Below are 18,217 nucleotides of genomic sequence, written 5' to 3'. Positions count from 1 at the left end.
GAGCACGAGAGCTCGACGCGTCATAACAATTGTACAGCCAATAAGGACATCGATCGTAGGCATGGTTTAAAGTTTATTTAAAATATTTATGTATGCGTGATTTAGAAAATCGGTGTCATTTTGCAAATTAATACTAAATAAAAATGGTTATCCTTTCCGAATCATAGTTTCTTCCATTGACAGTCCCACATACTCTTTAGCGCTCTTTTTACACAAGGTCATATCTGAAAGTGTTCCTAAACCGGACAGCCACATTGACAACAGTTTTGTACTTGCTAATAAATTAAAAGGAACCTTTGTGGATACAGATTACGTACTAGTTTCTCTGGATGTGATCTCACTTTTTACGAACATCCCCACTAACTTAGTCTTAGAAAGTATTGCTAAGAGATGGTCACACATTGCGAGAAATTGTAACATTACAAAGAAGGACTTTATCAAAGCCGTTGAACTCATTTTAGATTCAACATATTTTCGTTTCAACAATAAGATTTATAAACAGAAATTTGGTTCTCCAATGGGTTCGCCGTTCTCTCCCATCGCTGCTGACATGGTTATGGAAGATCTGGAGATCTGGGTGTTGCAACAACTCACTTTCGCTATACCTTTTTATTTTAGATACGTAAATGATATAGCTTTTGCAGTACCTTTTTATTTTCTTGACAACATTTTACAATTATTTAATGCTTACCATCCGAGACTTCAATTTACTATGGAAGTTGGTGGTGATAGACTTAATTTTTTAGACTTGACTATTATTAAGAATGAGAACATTTTAGAATTTGACTGGTTTCACAAACCTACTTTTTCAGGCAGGTATCTTAATTTTTTGTCGCAGCACCCGATCTCACAAAAAAGAGGCACGATTATAGGCATGGTTGATAGGGCCTTCTTACTTTCCCACCCAAAATATCATTGTAAGAACGTTAAGTTTATAATTGATACTCTCCTGAAGAACGACTATCCTTTGACATTTATTTTTGATACTATCAACATGAGAATTAAAGCGTTACTTAACAGACGCACTCGCAGACAGGATGAATCTCTAACCATTTGCGAGGAAGAACGGCGTAAATGGTTTACTGTTCCATACGTTGAGGGGATCTCCGATGATTTTACAAGAGTTGTCGGGGATCTTAATGTCAGATTGTCTTTCTTCAGCCTAAACAAACTTAAAACATTTATTAAAGTACAAAAGGATGTCCTCCCAGCTCAATCGAATAAAAATGTGGTTTACAAAATTTCCTGTAGAGAATGTGACGCGTCATACGTAGGCCAAACTAAAAGGCAATTAAAAACTCGAATCTCTGAACATCGGAGCCACATTAATAGAATTACCTCGACACAATCTGTCGTCACCGAACACAGGCAGAATCTAGATCACGATTTTGACTGGGAGAATGTGGAAATCCTAGACAAAGAGAAATATTTATCCAGGAGACTAATTTCTGAAATGATTCACATAAAACTACAGGAAAATAGTATTAATTTGCAAAATGACACCGATTTTCTAAATCACGCATACATAAATATTTTAAATAAACTTTAAACCATGCCTACGATCGATGTCCTTATTGGCTGTACAATTGTTATGACGCGTCGAGCTCTCGTGCTCTCATTGGTATTTTGAATTTTATCACAATAATACTTTTATCATCGACACAACTATCTATGTATACATTCGAATTCTGACTACGTTACGTTAAATGTTGTTATTCCGTCCGTCGTTTTTAAAATGTCGATGCTACCGACAAGTCACTTCGATTATTTATTAATTCCCACGTTCTCTTTGGCCATTTGGTAAGTTAATCACTGTCTCGGGTTAATTAAGTTTTGATTTTATACATCAAAATCTTACAGATAAGGATCATTTGGTACAAATAACACGAGTCGACGAGCTTGCTATTTGGTTTGGAGATCGTGGGCTAACCATTGTTATCGCTGAGGATGGCTCTAAATTGAGCCGAAACGTTTGAAGTTATATCCAAGAAGATGAATAAATGAGACATTACGCAAGAAGAACCGCGTTTGACCCTTATAGCCTCTTTTCTTCCCGTTTTGTTAAAAAAAAGTCATTTTAGCCCAATTTTTGGTTCTTTGTTTTGTTTTTCACAATTTTTTTACTGTTTTTTTTACTACCGCAAATTGATGACTACTATCGTCTTCCTTATTAAAGAACAAACAAAATTATCTATTAAAAAGTTTTCTAACAACAAATAGAAACATTATACACGCGGTACAAGTTTTGGGTAATTTAATACCCCGCTTGGCCTTTCACCTATGAGAAAATAGTCATTTTAGCCCAATTGGCCTTTCACCTATGAGAAAATAGTCATTTTAGCCTAATTTTTGGTTCTTTGTTTTGTTTTTCGAAATTTTTTTACTGTTTTTTTTTACTACCGCAAATTGATGACTACTATCGTCTTCCCTATTAAAGAACAAACAAAATTATCTATTAAAAAGTTTTCTAACAACAAATAGAAACATTATACACGCGGTACAAGTTTTGGGTAATTTAATACCCCGCTTGGCCTTTCACCTATGAGAAAATTCCTATTACCTCTCTAGGGTTAAACTTATGTGATTGGAACTCTTTTGGTTGAATAAAACACTATTTTTTGTTCAAACCATTTTGTTGACTAAATATTCACTGCGCGTGAATCACTACATTAACCTATCTTCCAACCACGTTCGCTGAAAATCAAACTGATTGACACTGAATTTCGCATATAGACTTGAGACACTATTATAGCACGTATGTAACATTTTAGGCATACTTTTTATGGATTTAACTCACAATCAACATTTTTTGAGTCGTAACAGTATTCTTCTGTGCGAGAAATGTTACCCACAAATAGGTTAAATTTACGTCTTACCTACATATGCGTGTGTTAGTGAAGTTGGTACGGCGTCTTATTAATTAAAAAAAAATTACAATTTTAGTAGTACTTTTCATAGTTTTACAGTTCTCGATAAATACTAAAAAAAATTCCGCATTTTAAATATAAAAAAAAATCAAAAATGAAAAATGGTTCATTCCGTCACGAACGTGTAACCCCGTGTCCACTGCAGATATGGCGTACCGGATATGATGGAAATCCACGTGGCGATCAAAATATTAAGAAAGATATAACGAGAAATAAACCCGAATCGATATATCTGCAGTTCTCGAGTTATAAACAATTTCGAAATTATAAGATCTTTGGAAATCGTACTTTGTAAGATCTTAGATCAATTAGGCTTCTTTATACACTTTAACATATTCTTTTCGCGACGACGGAGCCAGCCACTACACCGCTGTTTGGAGAAAAAGTGCGTATTCTAGGAGTTCTAAGTGGTTATTATACCGATTATACGACGGATAGAAACCGTAATGAGTTGGCGCAGAATTTACTTTCATTTATCAGGCAATGTATCATTTTTGTAAAATTTATTTAGTAAGAGATAAATAACTATTGTTGTTACACAATAAGTCGGACCTATTTGGCAACAGAAAAGATTATTATATAAAATTAGTCTCGCGAGTGATCACTATATTGACCGTTCGTCGCGAAATTAACGCGCTTCTTGATCACTTACATTAAAAATTGGATGTTATATTACGATAATAGAAGATAATAATCCGAAAAAAAATGAACAGCAGCGATATTTCAGAGTCAATAATATTAATATTAAATAATTTTTATTGTTATTACTTACAATTATTCATCATGTATTCTATTCTCATTAAAGACGTCAGTGACCAAAGTCGTCGTTATTCCAACTGTGCACGTGCTCACCAATTCTTTGCGCTATGGATCATAGATCATAGAAATGGTCAAAGAAGACTCGTGCCTGCAGGATTTTGATCATTTGGGAAATGTAACCTAACCTAACCTTTGTTGGGTAAGTAGCAGGGTAGTAGCAGGTACGAGTGTTACAATACAGAAAGGTATCGTATCCAGTGCTGCAATTGGTCGTAGGACGTGAGAACTCTCACCACTTGGCTAGAACGCTATTATCATGACAAATCGGTGTAGCAGAAGGAAGCTTCGGCTTCTGCTATAGGCTATACCGAAACTGGGTGCCAAGTAATGAGAGCTCTCACGTCCCACGTCGCAGCACCTGACATCGCATATTCTATGACCAAAGGTTCAAACCCAAATCCCTACGGAAAAAAAGGATTTGCTGCAACAGCAAATCTATTTGTTAAATATAGGACAACCAACATTTTTTGCTGAAGAGCTAATTAATTTTGTAATAATAGCAAAACCTTTTGTTGCAATAGCAAAAAGTTTTGCTGAACTGTGCTATTGTAACAAAAATTTTTGTTATTATTGCAAAATTAATTAGCTCTCGCAACAAAAATATTACTTGTCCTTATAGTAGCAAATCCTTTCTTTTTTTCCGTGCCGAAGTAAACCTGCAAATACGAACAATCTAGGTTCGCTCGCTGAGTAGTCAATGAGTCAAGGGCTCAGCCTGGGCAGCCGTTATACAACTGTTGCTTCGTCTGTTTTAGCCAATAAACGAGGGCGAGAGCACAGGCTTAACAAAGGGGCCCAGGACCTGTAATTATCGGTGTATATCGTTAGCGAATTAATCGCGTATAGGTTTAGAAAGAAATACACCCGTAATTGCGTCTTCGACCTTTCGAGCGGAATAAACGGCGCGATTATTAGAGATAATAACAGGCTGAAAATCAAACCAAATTTCCGCCAAGATAAAATGAACCCCGAAAAGCGGCCGGCGTTACACAAAAGTGAGTTAAACTCTCGCCAAGAGAGCGCTCGACTCGAGTGAATTAGATTTGAAATGCAAAATTCCATCCTGTCGAGCCGGCTAGCGGCTGCGCGTATCATTTGTTTTTTTTTAAATTCCATTCGCTTTAACACACGATTTAACTCGCTCCTGCATGATTCAGTCAAACTAATAATCCTTAGACGGGAAAAACGCGATACATTTGTATATCCATTATAAGGCATCTAATTAATATAAAGTACTACTTATAAGTTATAAAGTATCTAATTAGACATTACGAGGTGTGTTAAAAAAGATCGAATTTTTTAAATAGTACATCAACCGGCACAGAAAGTGCATTGCGGCTATTAAAGATACCTAGCGGCAGGTTTTAACATCAAACTGCCGTTTGCCTCGTTCCGCTATGAATATTAGTCGTCGAGCTACACCCGCTGAACTGAGCGCGTGCAGCACAAGCTGTTCATCGGATTAGTGACGAAGTGATAATGAAAGGGATTGAAAAATATGTGAAATTTTTTCAGCAAAATTGTGTGGTGTCTAATGATCATTAAAATACTGAAGGAGAACATTTTACATATATTATATCCCCATTTAGTAGACGATGAGGATGTTAAATATTTTCAAATAAGTGCAGGTTGAATAATTGACTAAGAGAACTGACAGTGAATTTATCCTTTTCCTTTCACTGGAGTAAAAAAGATAAACTCTGAACTAGTGTAGCCAGTGGACTTGGTTAGAGGGAGCGTGTGTGAATGGTAGCGGTGAAAGTGCGTTGTGTGATTTTAGCTTTGTTTCTGGGTTTAAAGATTAGTATGGGGCAAGTAGGAATATTGGAAAGATAGGGTGTAAGCAGGGGATGCGATGAGAATGAAGGGAGATAGTAGGACGCAAGTAGAGAAAAGTTATATAAAAGTATTTAGAGACCGTGGTAGGATGAGGTTATGGTGACGAGTCAGTTAGGCGGTATAGGCGGGAAAGGTATGTAGGTAAAGTAGGGAAGGTTTCGATCGATTGTAAAGAAGATTGTATGGTAAATGATTAGCTAAGGAGCCTTCGGTCGTGAATTAAGTATAGGTTAAGAAGATAGTTGAAAAGATGACAGGTTGAACTCAGAACTCAGAACACATGTGAATCTTAGATTGGGACAAATTTTAGAATAGGAAATATTGGATCAAGAATAAGAAAAGGAAAAAGAGGTAAAGGATAGAAAACAGAGGAGAGGACAAGAGGTAGGTGAAAGAAGCGCTGTTATAGAAGAGGCTATACGAAACAAGGGAGGATTAAATGTGAAGAGGATTATCGAAGAAGGAAGAAGAAAAAGCAGTCAAAAATCTCTCGAGTTCCGTGTCAATGGAGATGGAAAGAAGAAAGGTGTAATAAAGCTAGGACACAAGGATGGGCGGGCCTAGAGGTGTTCCAGGAAATGGAAAGTAAAAGAAGATAAGCATAGCTGAGGAAAGGTTAAGCCAACGATAAAGAAGAGATGAGATGAAAAGAAGAAAGGTATAGGAAAGCTATTGGCGTATTCCTGGAACAAGGACTGGCGAAACTTGTCTGCGTTGTAGGAAAAGAAAGGTAAAAGAAGGTGGACACGCAAGGCTTGTTTAAAGGACGCAGCAGTTTTCTGGAAATATTAGAATCTTTGAATGGCACGGAGGCGAACCCAGGTATATTAATTATGCAACGGTAGATAGGAGGCATGGGAAGATAACTAGAGAACGAACGTGCGAGGAGGAAATATATGTTGCTTCGGTGAGAACGAGAGAAGAAGAGCTGGGAGGAAATTTACTAGGACCGAATGAGAAGCAGTGTAGAGGATTTTGGCAAATAATGAAGAGGAACGGAGCGATTCGAGAGCACAGAAGTGATGCTATTGGAAGAAGAAAAAAGAGGAGGCAGGGGCATATATAGGGAGGTGTGATGAGTTCGGAAGGACTGGGGATATAGGATAGCATTAGTTAGGTAGTAAGAGATTTGTTATTAGTCATAAGTTTATTATATGTATTGTAAGATGAGAGAGTTGCGTCAATATTTGAAGGTAAAGGTAAAGAATTATTAATATATTAAGATATGGTTGAAAAACAGGAAATAGTTGTAATATTAAGGTAAAGGTAGGGATAAAGAAAAAGTAGGATGTAAGGAAGGTTATTTTAGAAACAAAGCGAGATATGCGTCTAAAGGAGATTTGGGAAAAATTTAAAGAAATATAGGGAATATTAGTTGTTGCGCGTTGCGGTTAGAAGGTATGTGTATGTGTATAGGTGAATAATGTCCGTTTCTTGGCTTGACACTGCCGAAGCGGACTAAGTCAAGTATTTCTGAGTTTAGGTTGTGAGTTTAACGTGTAAATAATAGGTTTAGGCGTGTTGGGGTTTAATTAAAGGATGGGTTTTTTTTTTTTAGAAGAAATTAAAAGTACGGAATAAGGAATTAACAATGTCACGCGTTAAGGTAAAAAAGTTGGTATGAGTGTGTTTAAGGTATATTGTAAACCAAGTCCATTTCATGGCTTTGTATAGCTGAAATTAAATAAATCTAATCTAATCTAATCTAATAGTGTAGCCAGTTCAGCAATAGAAAAACAGACCCAATGAGTATCGGGCTTTATATTATTGGTTGACCCTTTGAGCCGTCCCGAACAGGTCAAAAATTCGAGTTGTCTGCGAACGACAATAGAGGTCAACTTTTGCACAGTGCGGTGCTCTCCTGTATACCGTGATTGCAACGATATATCGTATATCGATAGGTACGGCATTTCTCTGGCGAGCTTCGCCTGCCGCGGACTCTTTGGAGAATCAATTCGAAGTTAATTTTTCCCTTGAGAAAACTGTCGAAGCAGAGAAATGATCTCTAAATTACCGATTAAGAATAAACGGTTCCCCAGGAAGTAACTTTCAGAAGATGAAAATGCATTAAAACTACCTGCTCTTACTTTTCATTTTATTTCAATGGGACTTCGTTTCAACAAAGTTTTAACTCGAAGTTTGATTAACAAGATACTAAATGACATAAAGTAAAAGATAATGGAAGGAATATTAAATAATAATAATTGAAACTGAACCGATATAAATTTTACAATTAATTGGAAAAAATGCCATTTATTAATTTTTTATTTGCCGATTATTACGCAAAGCGACAATTTTTTAACAGAATAACAGAAACAAGAATGCCTGTACTAAAATTGTCGGCGTTTCCTTAGAAGATATTTAATTACTGCGCCAACACCGAGATTAAAAGCTTGCGAGAGATTTCAGATAAACACTCCCCAAAAATAGGTCAACGTACAATTTCCTCAAGACTGTAGATATAATTTTTATAAAATAAGAAGTATAAATGGAGGGGTAAAAACCATAGTGTAAGTCAAATTTTCAAAAATATTTTCTCGTGTGCATAAAAAGATGCAATTTATATATTGTACAGATTGCATCTATATACACACAAGAAAATATTTTGAAAAATTTGACTTACACCACTGTGGTCTTTACTCCTCCAAATAAAAAACTTGAAAAAATTATGTTCTAAGTGCTCATCTAATTATATGCATATATCTGATTTACATACATATATCTAAACAATATATACATATATTATGTATCATTTAAAGTTATAAAAATAATGACTGCATTTCTCTCTCTCAAAGAAATTATATAATGTAAGCATACAATAACTATACGGATTTGGTTATAAACGTGGAGATGCCATGCTTAGATATTTTGTAACACAAAGAAAGGATCGGATCGTCCAAGTAGCGGAGCTCGTTAAAAAACGAGTTTTTTAATGTTACGCGAAATTCTCATTAAGCTGACGACGATGTAATATCGCTTTCGAAAATGCTGTCGCTCTTTCTTTCGTTTAGCTCGATATAGGTACATGTGTCATCTATAAAACAGGGCGACCTTTATAAGAGATCCGCTCGCTCTACAAATCTCTCAATAATCCTGAGTGCTTTCCCAAATATTTTATCGTGCTTGTGTGGATACGTCCTCGCGACTCGAAAACAACGCCGATCAATATTTAATATCCGATCGATTTTTCCGAAAAATGCTGACAGAAAATGAGATTTTCCCCGACCGCCTTCTGTGAGTTATCTATCTCGCGTCATCTATCTACCTGGATTATACAAAATGACCTCGTGTCTTCTCGGCGAACAATACGAGATATAAAACGCCCGGGAGCGCGGACCACCCGCGAGGCCCCGACCTGGCACCGATCGACGCTCTTACCGATGACGATCTCGTCGGAAGAGCTATAGGCGGGGCATGTACGTGATGAATTCTGCATCATTTCTCAGAGAATTATTTCTCAAATAAATACGTACCTTGTTTGAATCACCAATTATATAATCCTCCTTGGTTGAAAGATGAAAATATAAAGATAATAATATTTTCGTCGACGAGCAAAATCGCAGTCACCCCAGACCATGCAGCTTGATAGCTAGCAAAAGAGTGCGTTCGTAGAAAATTCGCAATTAGGCATACGTGCGAAACAAATTACGAAAAACTACGAAAATAATATCGTCAATCTAAAAAATTTTATTACACGTCTCCAAGTAAGAGAGTCTTTACACACAAAGTGTCCTTCGACGATCATAAAACCGCCATTTTGTCTTAACATCGAGCAGTTATCTTTAATTTTATGGACCGAGGGAACGATAAAAATGTATACAATTTCGTGAAGTAAACGTGAGTGCGTTTTAAACAGCATTTTGTACCATTTCATTAGCGATTTAATCCTAGAATTTAAATCCCTTTCGTCGTATTATAATAATAATAATAATAATAATAATCTTTATTTACGGGGTAAACCCTTTAGTGTATACATGACAGAAAGTAGATTATAAAAATTTATCTAAAGTAGAATAAAAATATAATTACAATTAGAAAAGAAAAGTTATGTTAGGAGAGTAAACAGATAAGTTTCCGCTTGAACGCAGACACATTGCCGCCGAAGAAATCAACTAAGCTAGAATAGTTGTTTGCAGAGATAGTCATCCTATTATTATCGTAAGACTACAGAATTTTTATCCTTATAAATTTTTCTTATATTTGCAATTTGAAAAGTGTTAATTTTCATTAAAGTTATTTCAGAAATTAAATTACATTAATATAATATAAAATAATTTCTTGTATAGGCCTTGTGTATAGGTATTAAAGTGTTATAACGTCTATCTTGTTTTGGGTATTTGATTAGGTGTTTTGTTGAATATCGTAATCTATGTAATTCTATGGCGCCTGATCTCCTAATCTTGCCACTCAAACTGATATGGGCGATATCCGCGTCTTATTTCCAAGGAGGAAAAGACGATACTGACGATAAATATATCGACGATATGTTCCAACGACATGGCTGTTATCAATCATATTCGTAAGGGAGGCAAAAGAAATCTGTCTTCTTACCTGATCGACGGTTCTCTGAAGGATCTGGCATTTGTCAGTCTTGCCAGAGCTCATGTCCGTGGCGGAAATCAGCTCGGCAAGCTCATCGATATACAAGTTCTCTTGGGTCCGTCGTCTTTTTTCGTTAAGGCACTTGTTACTGTAAGCAATCGAAACGCACAGAATTAAAGCACTTTCTATTCTAAGAGGATTGCGCTTTATAAATCTAGTTTTAAAATACCAGCTTCAATGTAAAATAACAAAATTACTAGCAATTATCGAAATTATATAATGGCATAAATAATTAAGATATCAGAATTTAAGTTACTGAAGATAATAGAATTAAGTTACTGAAGAATTAAGTTTCTAGATTAGATAAAACTCTTGGCTAGTGATGACTGAGTCGCTTCAAAAATTACTTGTGTATCCTATTTACAAGTGTATAAACAATTTTTAAATTAAAAACTGCTATTTTTTACTGCTATTTTATATATTTATTTTACAATTCATTGCACAAGTTTTTAAATATTAAAATATTTTCTAAAATATGTAGTCGATGTAAAATATTCCGAGTTTAAAATATGACATAATTTTTAAAGATTTGTGCATAAATATAAATGTTAAAAAGTTGTTGTTTGAAACTCTAAAACATTTGCTACTCGAAAAATACATAAAGAATAAAGTGCCATTAATTTCTTTTTTATTATTTTGTAGAGTCCTTTTTCTATAAAAGTTGTTTTTTAATTAATTAATAAGTTTTCTAATTGATAAAGCAAAATAAAAATATTTTTCTTAAAAGAATAGATTTTCTTAAAATAAAAGCAATTACATTTATTAATTATAGTAAAAACAATAAACGTCTAAATATATCGCAATTGCTTCTATGCAATTTTCTTCGGTTTTATCAGACCAAAAAATGTTCTTGTTCGTGATAAGAAAAGTATCGAGTTCTTCTGTATAATCGGCACAGTTTGCCATACTCGCGTTTTATGTTTTTGCACAGTTTTAATAACAGATTCCTGATTTCGAGTTGCGACTTCCTCGAAAAAACTTCGAGGGTGATCGTTGCAATCTTTTAAATTCTGAACATGTCCCGATATATTTAAATGAAAGCAAATTAAAATTCAGTAAAAACAAGGCTCAAATTTAAATCACTCCCAAAAAATTTGATTAATTAGCTGATGTAAGCATTTTAACTCGAGAAGGCATCAATCCTAATTAGTCAAAGAGTCCGTTATTAAAATTGCAGATCTGAAAATTCTACACGCTACGCATGTAACAAAATGCTGTAGAGCATTATTAATAAGAGAAAAAAATCCTGCGAAAAGATTTGACAACTTATAAAAAAGAAAAATTTCTTCTTTGAATGCTGAACCAATTCTTTTTGTCCCATTGAAACGGTCAGTTGACCTTGCGTGACGTCACGTCGGTCCAGCAGTGGACTCTCGCTTTGCTGTAATGCCACTCTGCAATTTTAATACTGTCTTGCCATCAGTTACTATCCTGCTATGTGCTCGCGACAAAACGAACAAAATCAGCCGTAGAATTAAAATCGAGAGTGAAAACGATGTATAACTTCAGCAAATTTATTCTTTTACATTAAAAATATCAAAAACTCGTTACCTTAACATTACCGTATAACGATATCCCATAATATAAAGAATATAATATTTTTTAAAGAATTCTAAATCTTATCAATTAAAATAAAATTCTAAAAATGTAGTGTTAATTTTATACAGATCACTTTCTGCTACTTTCTTTGTTCGTAATAATATATCGTACTTCTTATACCAAATCCATGAATGTATCTACTTACACCAAAACTGCTTTTACAACCAAAAGAGGAGAGGGGCAATCAAAAATTATTTTTTCTTCATACCTCGGTCGAAAGTACGTACTTTCGTCCCTAATAGCAGGGACGAAAGTTTAACATTTACTCCCTGTGAGAAGTACACGCGCGCCCTCTATAACCTTAAACGCGACAAGGCATCAGGCTCGCGGGCGGCACATGTTATTTATGCGGAACGCGTGGTTCCCAAAAATAATGTCTCCTCGCGGCGACGATCTTCCCCGGGTGTACTGCTGTATCTGGTCGTGCCACGTGGACCACCGCCGTCCGTGATCGTGATTGGCGGCGCGATTTGCTTGAGCTTCAGGTGGCTTCGGGCTTCTCGGGATAGTGCGGGTCTGCCTTGGTCTGCCTCGCCTCGTCTCGGTGCCGTCTCCGTGTGTGTCACCGCGTGGAAGTTACGCGAAGGAGAGGGGGGAAAAAGTGGCAGCGGAGACTCGAGGAACGCGTTGCGACGGACTGAAGAGGTTAACTCGGACACCTTCGCCAATCTTCGCGCGACAATATTGTTCTGTCGTCAGTTAATTTAATATTAAAATACATTTTTGATAGAATGGAATTAATTTATTTTTACAAAATATGACAAGACTTGACTCTTCGAATGTATTTGATGCCTGCCCCCACGACCAGCAGCACTCGCTTCGCTCGTGCCGCAAATGTCGGGGGCAGGCATCAAAAACATGCTTATTAACATTTAAAGTTAAAAAAAGTAAAATTAATAACGTACTTTCGACCGGCTATGAAGAAAAATCGTATACACTACGCGGGCCAAAAGTTGAAATCTCGGTCCTGCTCGTCATGATGCCCTCGGCTTCGCCTCGGGGCATCATGACGCGCAGGGCCGAAAATTCAACTTTCGGCCCTTGTAGTGTAATATACTATATAGTTAAATTTAAGTCTGAAGTAAAAACTGATATCTGCAAGAATTGTCTGAAATTAAGAATTTCTAAAATTTATTGAATCGCACATTCACGGTATTGGCATAAGAAGATGATATTACCTAGAAAAGTGAAAAAATTTTTCTCAGATTGTTATTCTAGTATTTACACCCAAGTGCATATCGATTTTTAGATTAAAATGAAATCTAAATGTATCAGATCTAATGACTTTTTGACATTTTAATATATGATAACATTATTTCAAAAAACAAGTTTTAAATTTAAATATTACTATTTTATGCAATTATTTCACATTCAATGTCTTTTTCTGATCCATTAATTTTACGAATGCAAAAAGATGCCAATAATCACCGCCAACATTTGATTTATCAATACTAATAAGGTAAAATTAATTAAACAATACAATAGCTTATTATACTAATATATTACAATAGCCCCGATCGACGCTGTCATCGACGATTTTATCGGATGACAAGAGTGGAGCGGACATATACTTGTGGATCCGAGTCTCACCATCGCGACTCGCAGAGAGTGGCATGGTTTTTTTGAGGATATATCCTCCACATACATACAGCATCCAACCATATACACTCCTCTTCACCATCACCATCTTTATCATCATCATCACGCGATCGACGACACGAACCCCAAACTGGTGACTACCCGACGTGATAAGAACGCGCAAAAGACGTGATACGATGTAATACGACGTGATACGACGTTCAGCCAACGTGATAAAAACGTGCAAAAAGAAGCACTCCACCGGGGAGGAGTAGTAATATCGTATCAACTAGACTGCGTTCGACAACCACGCTCTTAACGCTAAAATGTCGTTCTCTCTCTGTTTGTACTTACGGAAAGTTGAACAAGGACAGAGCACGCACAGAGCGCTAAGAGCGTGGTTCTCGAAAGCATGCAGCCCTGCGTGAAACTTACAAACGCTGAGGGGCCATTCAGGCCCATTACGCTATCACATTCGGCCACTACCCACATTGCACGGCAACAACCATCACGGTAGGAAGCCGGCACACTCGCCCGTGCACCTGTGCGCGTTTATACGCTCGCGCACAAAGCGCACACGCACACGAGCACGCGTAATACAAGGCACGCATTCGCGCCCATGCGTTCGCTCACACGCACTCACACATCGGAACGAAGCCGGAATTGAGTGTCCGTGGGATATCGTGCTATTAGTACAGCACAGGCAGAGAGGTCCTGTAGTGACCGCGTGCATGCCCCTACCAAGATGGCACCATACTAATTAACCGCTTATGGGCGAACGCGCTTTCTCGTGCGCGCTCGACTAAAATATATATAAACAAATTCGGCAACAATATTACTCATTACCCTGATGATCGACGCTTTCACAAGAGCGAAGCTGGTATATACTTGTGGAGCCTCTCTTTATTTGTGTTTACACATGATACGGAAAATGTAACCATTGTTTCTATAACAGTTGTAATATATTACAAACAGTGGCTAAATTTTCCGTATCACGTGTAAACACAAATAAAGGTGAAATTTATGCAACAATTTATTAAAATTTCATTCGTGCGCGACATTGACCATGCAAACATTCCTTTCACATTAAAGCCCGTTCAATCAGTAGTGGACGCTCAAAAACTCGCACGCGCGCGCTCGCGCGTTTGTATTTACCATTAATAATTCGATCGGAACGATAAGCTCTTTAGTAAATTGGATGGCAATGGATTATGGCGTGGTATTACGCATTACTAAGCGCTTAAATCATGGATTTCCAAACTTCAAAATTACATGCTCCATTTGATATTTTAAACACCCCGCCCATTAATAAAAATTCGACGAGAAATTAGTCCAGGGTTAATTAATTCGAATCCAGAGTTGTCGCGTTTCGTGCTTCGTCAAATTCATGTTTCGCGAACCTGTCAAAGCAGTTTTTTACTTTTCCCTTCCCTTTTACTACTTATGCCTCTCTCTTTTTGTTTTCATATTATTTCGAAATATTGCTACATAAGTTATTAGCAATAAACTTTGTTTTGCTAAAAAATATTTTATTGATATTAAACTAAATTAATTTCCGTAATTTTTAAAACAATTAAAAAATGTTGACGGTATTCGTCGATTTTTCGAATAAACAACGTTAATCTTTCATTAAAAAAAAAACTCAAACACTGATATCCACCTCCTTTTTTCCATTAATAAAAAAGTAAATTATTTATTTTTAAATTAATTAAAATAACTGCTTCTAAAGTACGAGTTTCAATATATACTTTCGTCATTTTGTTATATAATACTACAACCATCGTAATTATTTAACATTAAAATCATTAATTAATCATTAAAATCACATTACATGATAAAAAAGCGAGTTAATAAATAAATAATACAAAAATATAATAAGGAAAGAATTTTATGTTGCATATATTTGTCATCCGTTTAATATAACCCTTTTGTCTTTTTTTTTTTTTTTAATAGCATTTGTGAATAATTGAACTGAATAACGCTAATACAGAATAATATCATCTTTATTCACGTTTAGCCGCATTTGGCACCAAATATGCGGTGTGAAACGCGAATATTTATCACCAATTGTATAACCATCCAGCTTACTGATCCGAGTCTGTATCGCGAGAAGGAACAAAAAACAGGAGATTGATACTCACATCTGCGACTGAGGCTTCGCATCTGATTTCTTTCTTTTCTTGGTAATGCCGCCAGTAATCGCACTCATTTTGACCCACAACGGGTCTTGCAATTCACACGGGCCAGGCCTGTAACAAAAGCGCAATCACAATTAGACAGAAGTACATCATACAGACGTAATACGAAAAGTAAGTGATCTTTAAATGTAGTAGGATATCGTGGAAATTAAATTCTAGAAACGTTTTCGTCTCTTTATATCCGTAAAATCGAGCGACTTGTCAAATCAAAAATTATGTAAGTTAGCTTGAATTGTGTCACTGAAAATGCCTGCAAGAAAACTCGAAAGTGAATAAAAGTCTAGTTTCGAAGGGATTCGACCAAAATTGATACCGCCTTTCGCACATCGATAACGTCGAAATAATCATTGCAATAATCACTGTCACAAAGGTGTTGATAAAAAGTAAGAGAGGAATAAAATATATATCACTCTGTCAAAAATATCACCATACTCGTACCCCATCCTTTGTCGGGGATACCTCTCGGAAAATTTCATCTTGTCGCGAAGAGGACTCGTCTTCGAATAATCGAGCTCGCGACGCTCGCGTCGCGTTCGACCAATTTGCTGCACGTGGACGAAAGCCGCGCGTGCGATTCTTCCACTCCCCCGTCCCTCCCCCCACCCCTTCGACTGTTTGTCTCACCCACTCTATGCGTGTACGCACACCGTCTTTTCGCCACGTATGCACGCTCGTGTATATACGTCAGGATCGCTGACATTTCTCCTACTTTTCATATTCTCGCGGCTCGTTTACCTCGAGATCGATGGAGGCTCAAGACGAGGATACGTAATCCTCAGCAAACTCAGAATCGGTAATAAGGTCTTTACGTAGGGCAAAGGGGGGCCCGGCATTATTGAAAGAAATCGGCTCGAAACTAACGACAAAGCACGCAGACAATTCGATTCCCTCGGTCGAGAGTGCCGTGTTCCAGAAAATCTAGAGATTAGAAGGCCCTTGGGGGAGAGATACATAAAAAGTATATTTCAAAATCAATCTCTCGATTTTCGCAGAACATACTGAGCTGATACTATATTTTATACAATAATACGAAAACGATGTAATGTAATAGATCCTCGGGAAAAGAGAGAGAGAAATAAAAGAAATGAAGTCTCGTGGAGGAGAAAAGAGAGAGAGAGAGAGAGCGTCTAAAGTGCACCTTAATTCATTCGATATTAATCGATATCGAAGCTTAATGGTACTTCAGGCGCGCCTTCTGGACCTTCATGTTATTTGAGCCCTCTTTCGCGCGGCTTCGCACAATTATTCTCTCTCTTCCTTTATCGAAATTGGATTTACCGTGGCCGCTATAAATACGCGGGACGCAAGAGCGACTCGAAATAATGCCTTGGACTACTACGCGGCGGCGTAATGCAGCGTGCGATTCCTTGAGATCGTCTTTTTTTTCTCTCACACTCGTTGCGCGGCCGCCGGCCCAGCAGTTTATCATCCGCGCAAGCGACGCCGACGGCGCGCGAGCCTTCCCTTCGCCCTTTGTGCATGCCTTTTCGGTTCGTTTCCCCCGAATCAATAAAATTCCTTTATGGCGACACACGGCCGGGGCAGCGTTATAATAAACCGAGGAATCGATCGCTAACAAAGTGCCTAAAGATAATAGATAATCGCACAATAATGAGTACTACACAGCGGTGTAGACGGTGTCCCGAAATTATCAGTTTTATCAAACGCAGATCGCATCATGTTTAGCGTTAAATCCCAGAATTTTGATTTCATCCTCGTCGAACGGAAATTGCACACGATCGTATTCTATGACAATCAAATAATTATTTAGCACCAAATGTCAATTCTAATTATGGCTAGATAAATATCAGAACAAATTTAATATTCCTTAGTAAAAACTTTTAAAGGGCCATCATTCGATTAATTTTCAACATGTTATAATATGCAAAATCTTGTTTCGAGTTTTTATGTGTTAAAAGACAGTCACATGTCAGAATATAATAATACAATTTTGTTGTCTGTTGTTGATATCGCATATAGTTGGTCATGTGATTAAAACAAATTTTTCTTTATTGCTTATAATTTGTATTATTACCTGAAACGTACATACCTATGGATATCCTAGCTAGCAAGCGAATCAATCAAAAAATGTATCCCATATCAAGACTGTTGTTTGAGATAATAGCTTACGCATGAAATTACTTGTTTACTCGTTTTACGTAATCGCGCAGATTTTGCGGATTTTACGACGCACAAAATAATGGCAATTGCATAGTTCCTAGAAATTGCAGATTACACGACTTTTATTCATGATCAAACGGTAATAGGATGCAGTATGACGATTGGCTTATATGTTCAGCGGGATGGATATACGGCGCGCTTTGATATATGCGTTACGTCCGCGACTCTCTCGTGGTCGTTAATTTATCGGTATGCCGATAACGCAATTAACGTGTTGTAAAGTGTATGGGTTACTGCATCGTAAATTAGATGCGTTGCATCACTTTTCTGGTTGGCGCGCGCGCGCGCGCTCTTTCTTCTTTTTGGCCACGTTCGAATCCCGCTAACAACGAGACCATTCTTTCTAAATACACTTCACACACGCTTTTTCTTTTATCTCCATCTCTTCCGTTCTGTTCTCTTTCTCTCTTTCTTTGAAGCGTGAATGTATATATATATGTGTGTGTGTGTGTGTGTGTGCTTGTTTCATTTTAA

At 36.9% G+C, this 18,217-nt stretch overlaps 1 protein-coding gene across 9 annotated transcripts in view; it reads right to left on the bottom strand.

The window, feature by feature from the left end:
* LOC139815637 (uncharacterized) overlaps positions 1-18,217 on the bottom strand; it is a 148,248-nt gene that overhangs the window by 42,108 nt on the left and 87,923 nt on the right. For all 9 annotated transcript variants that reach the window (XM_071782679.1, XM_071782676.1, XM_071782677.1 and 6 more), the window contains 2 exons: positions 15,506-15,613; positions 10,137-10,275 (listed from right to left, as the gene is read on the bottom strand). In XM_071782679.1, the coding sequence (XP_071638780.1) occupies positions 10,137-10,275; positions 15,506-15,613 (247 nt within the window). The remainder of the gene's footprint in view (positions 1-10,136; positions 10,276-15,505; positions 15,614-18,217) is intronic.

The sequence above is a fragment of the Temnothorax longispinosus genome, chromosome 7, assembly GCF_030848805.1.
Source record: "Temnothorax longispinosus isolate EJ_2023e chromosome 7, Tlon_JGU_v1, whole genome shotgun sequence".
NCBI lineage: Eukaryota > Metazoa > Arthropoda > Insecta > Hymenoptera > Formicidae > Temnothorax > Temnothorax longispinosus.
The sequence above is the reverse complement of the archived record's forward strand: the minus strand, read 5'-3'. Positions and strand labels throughout refer to the sequence as shown.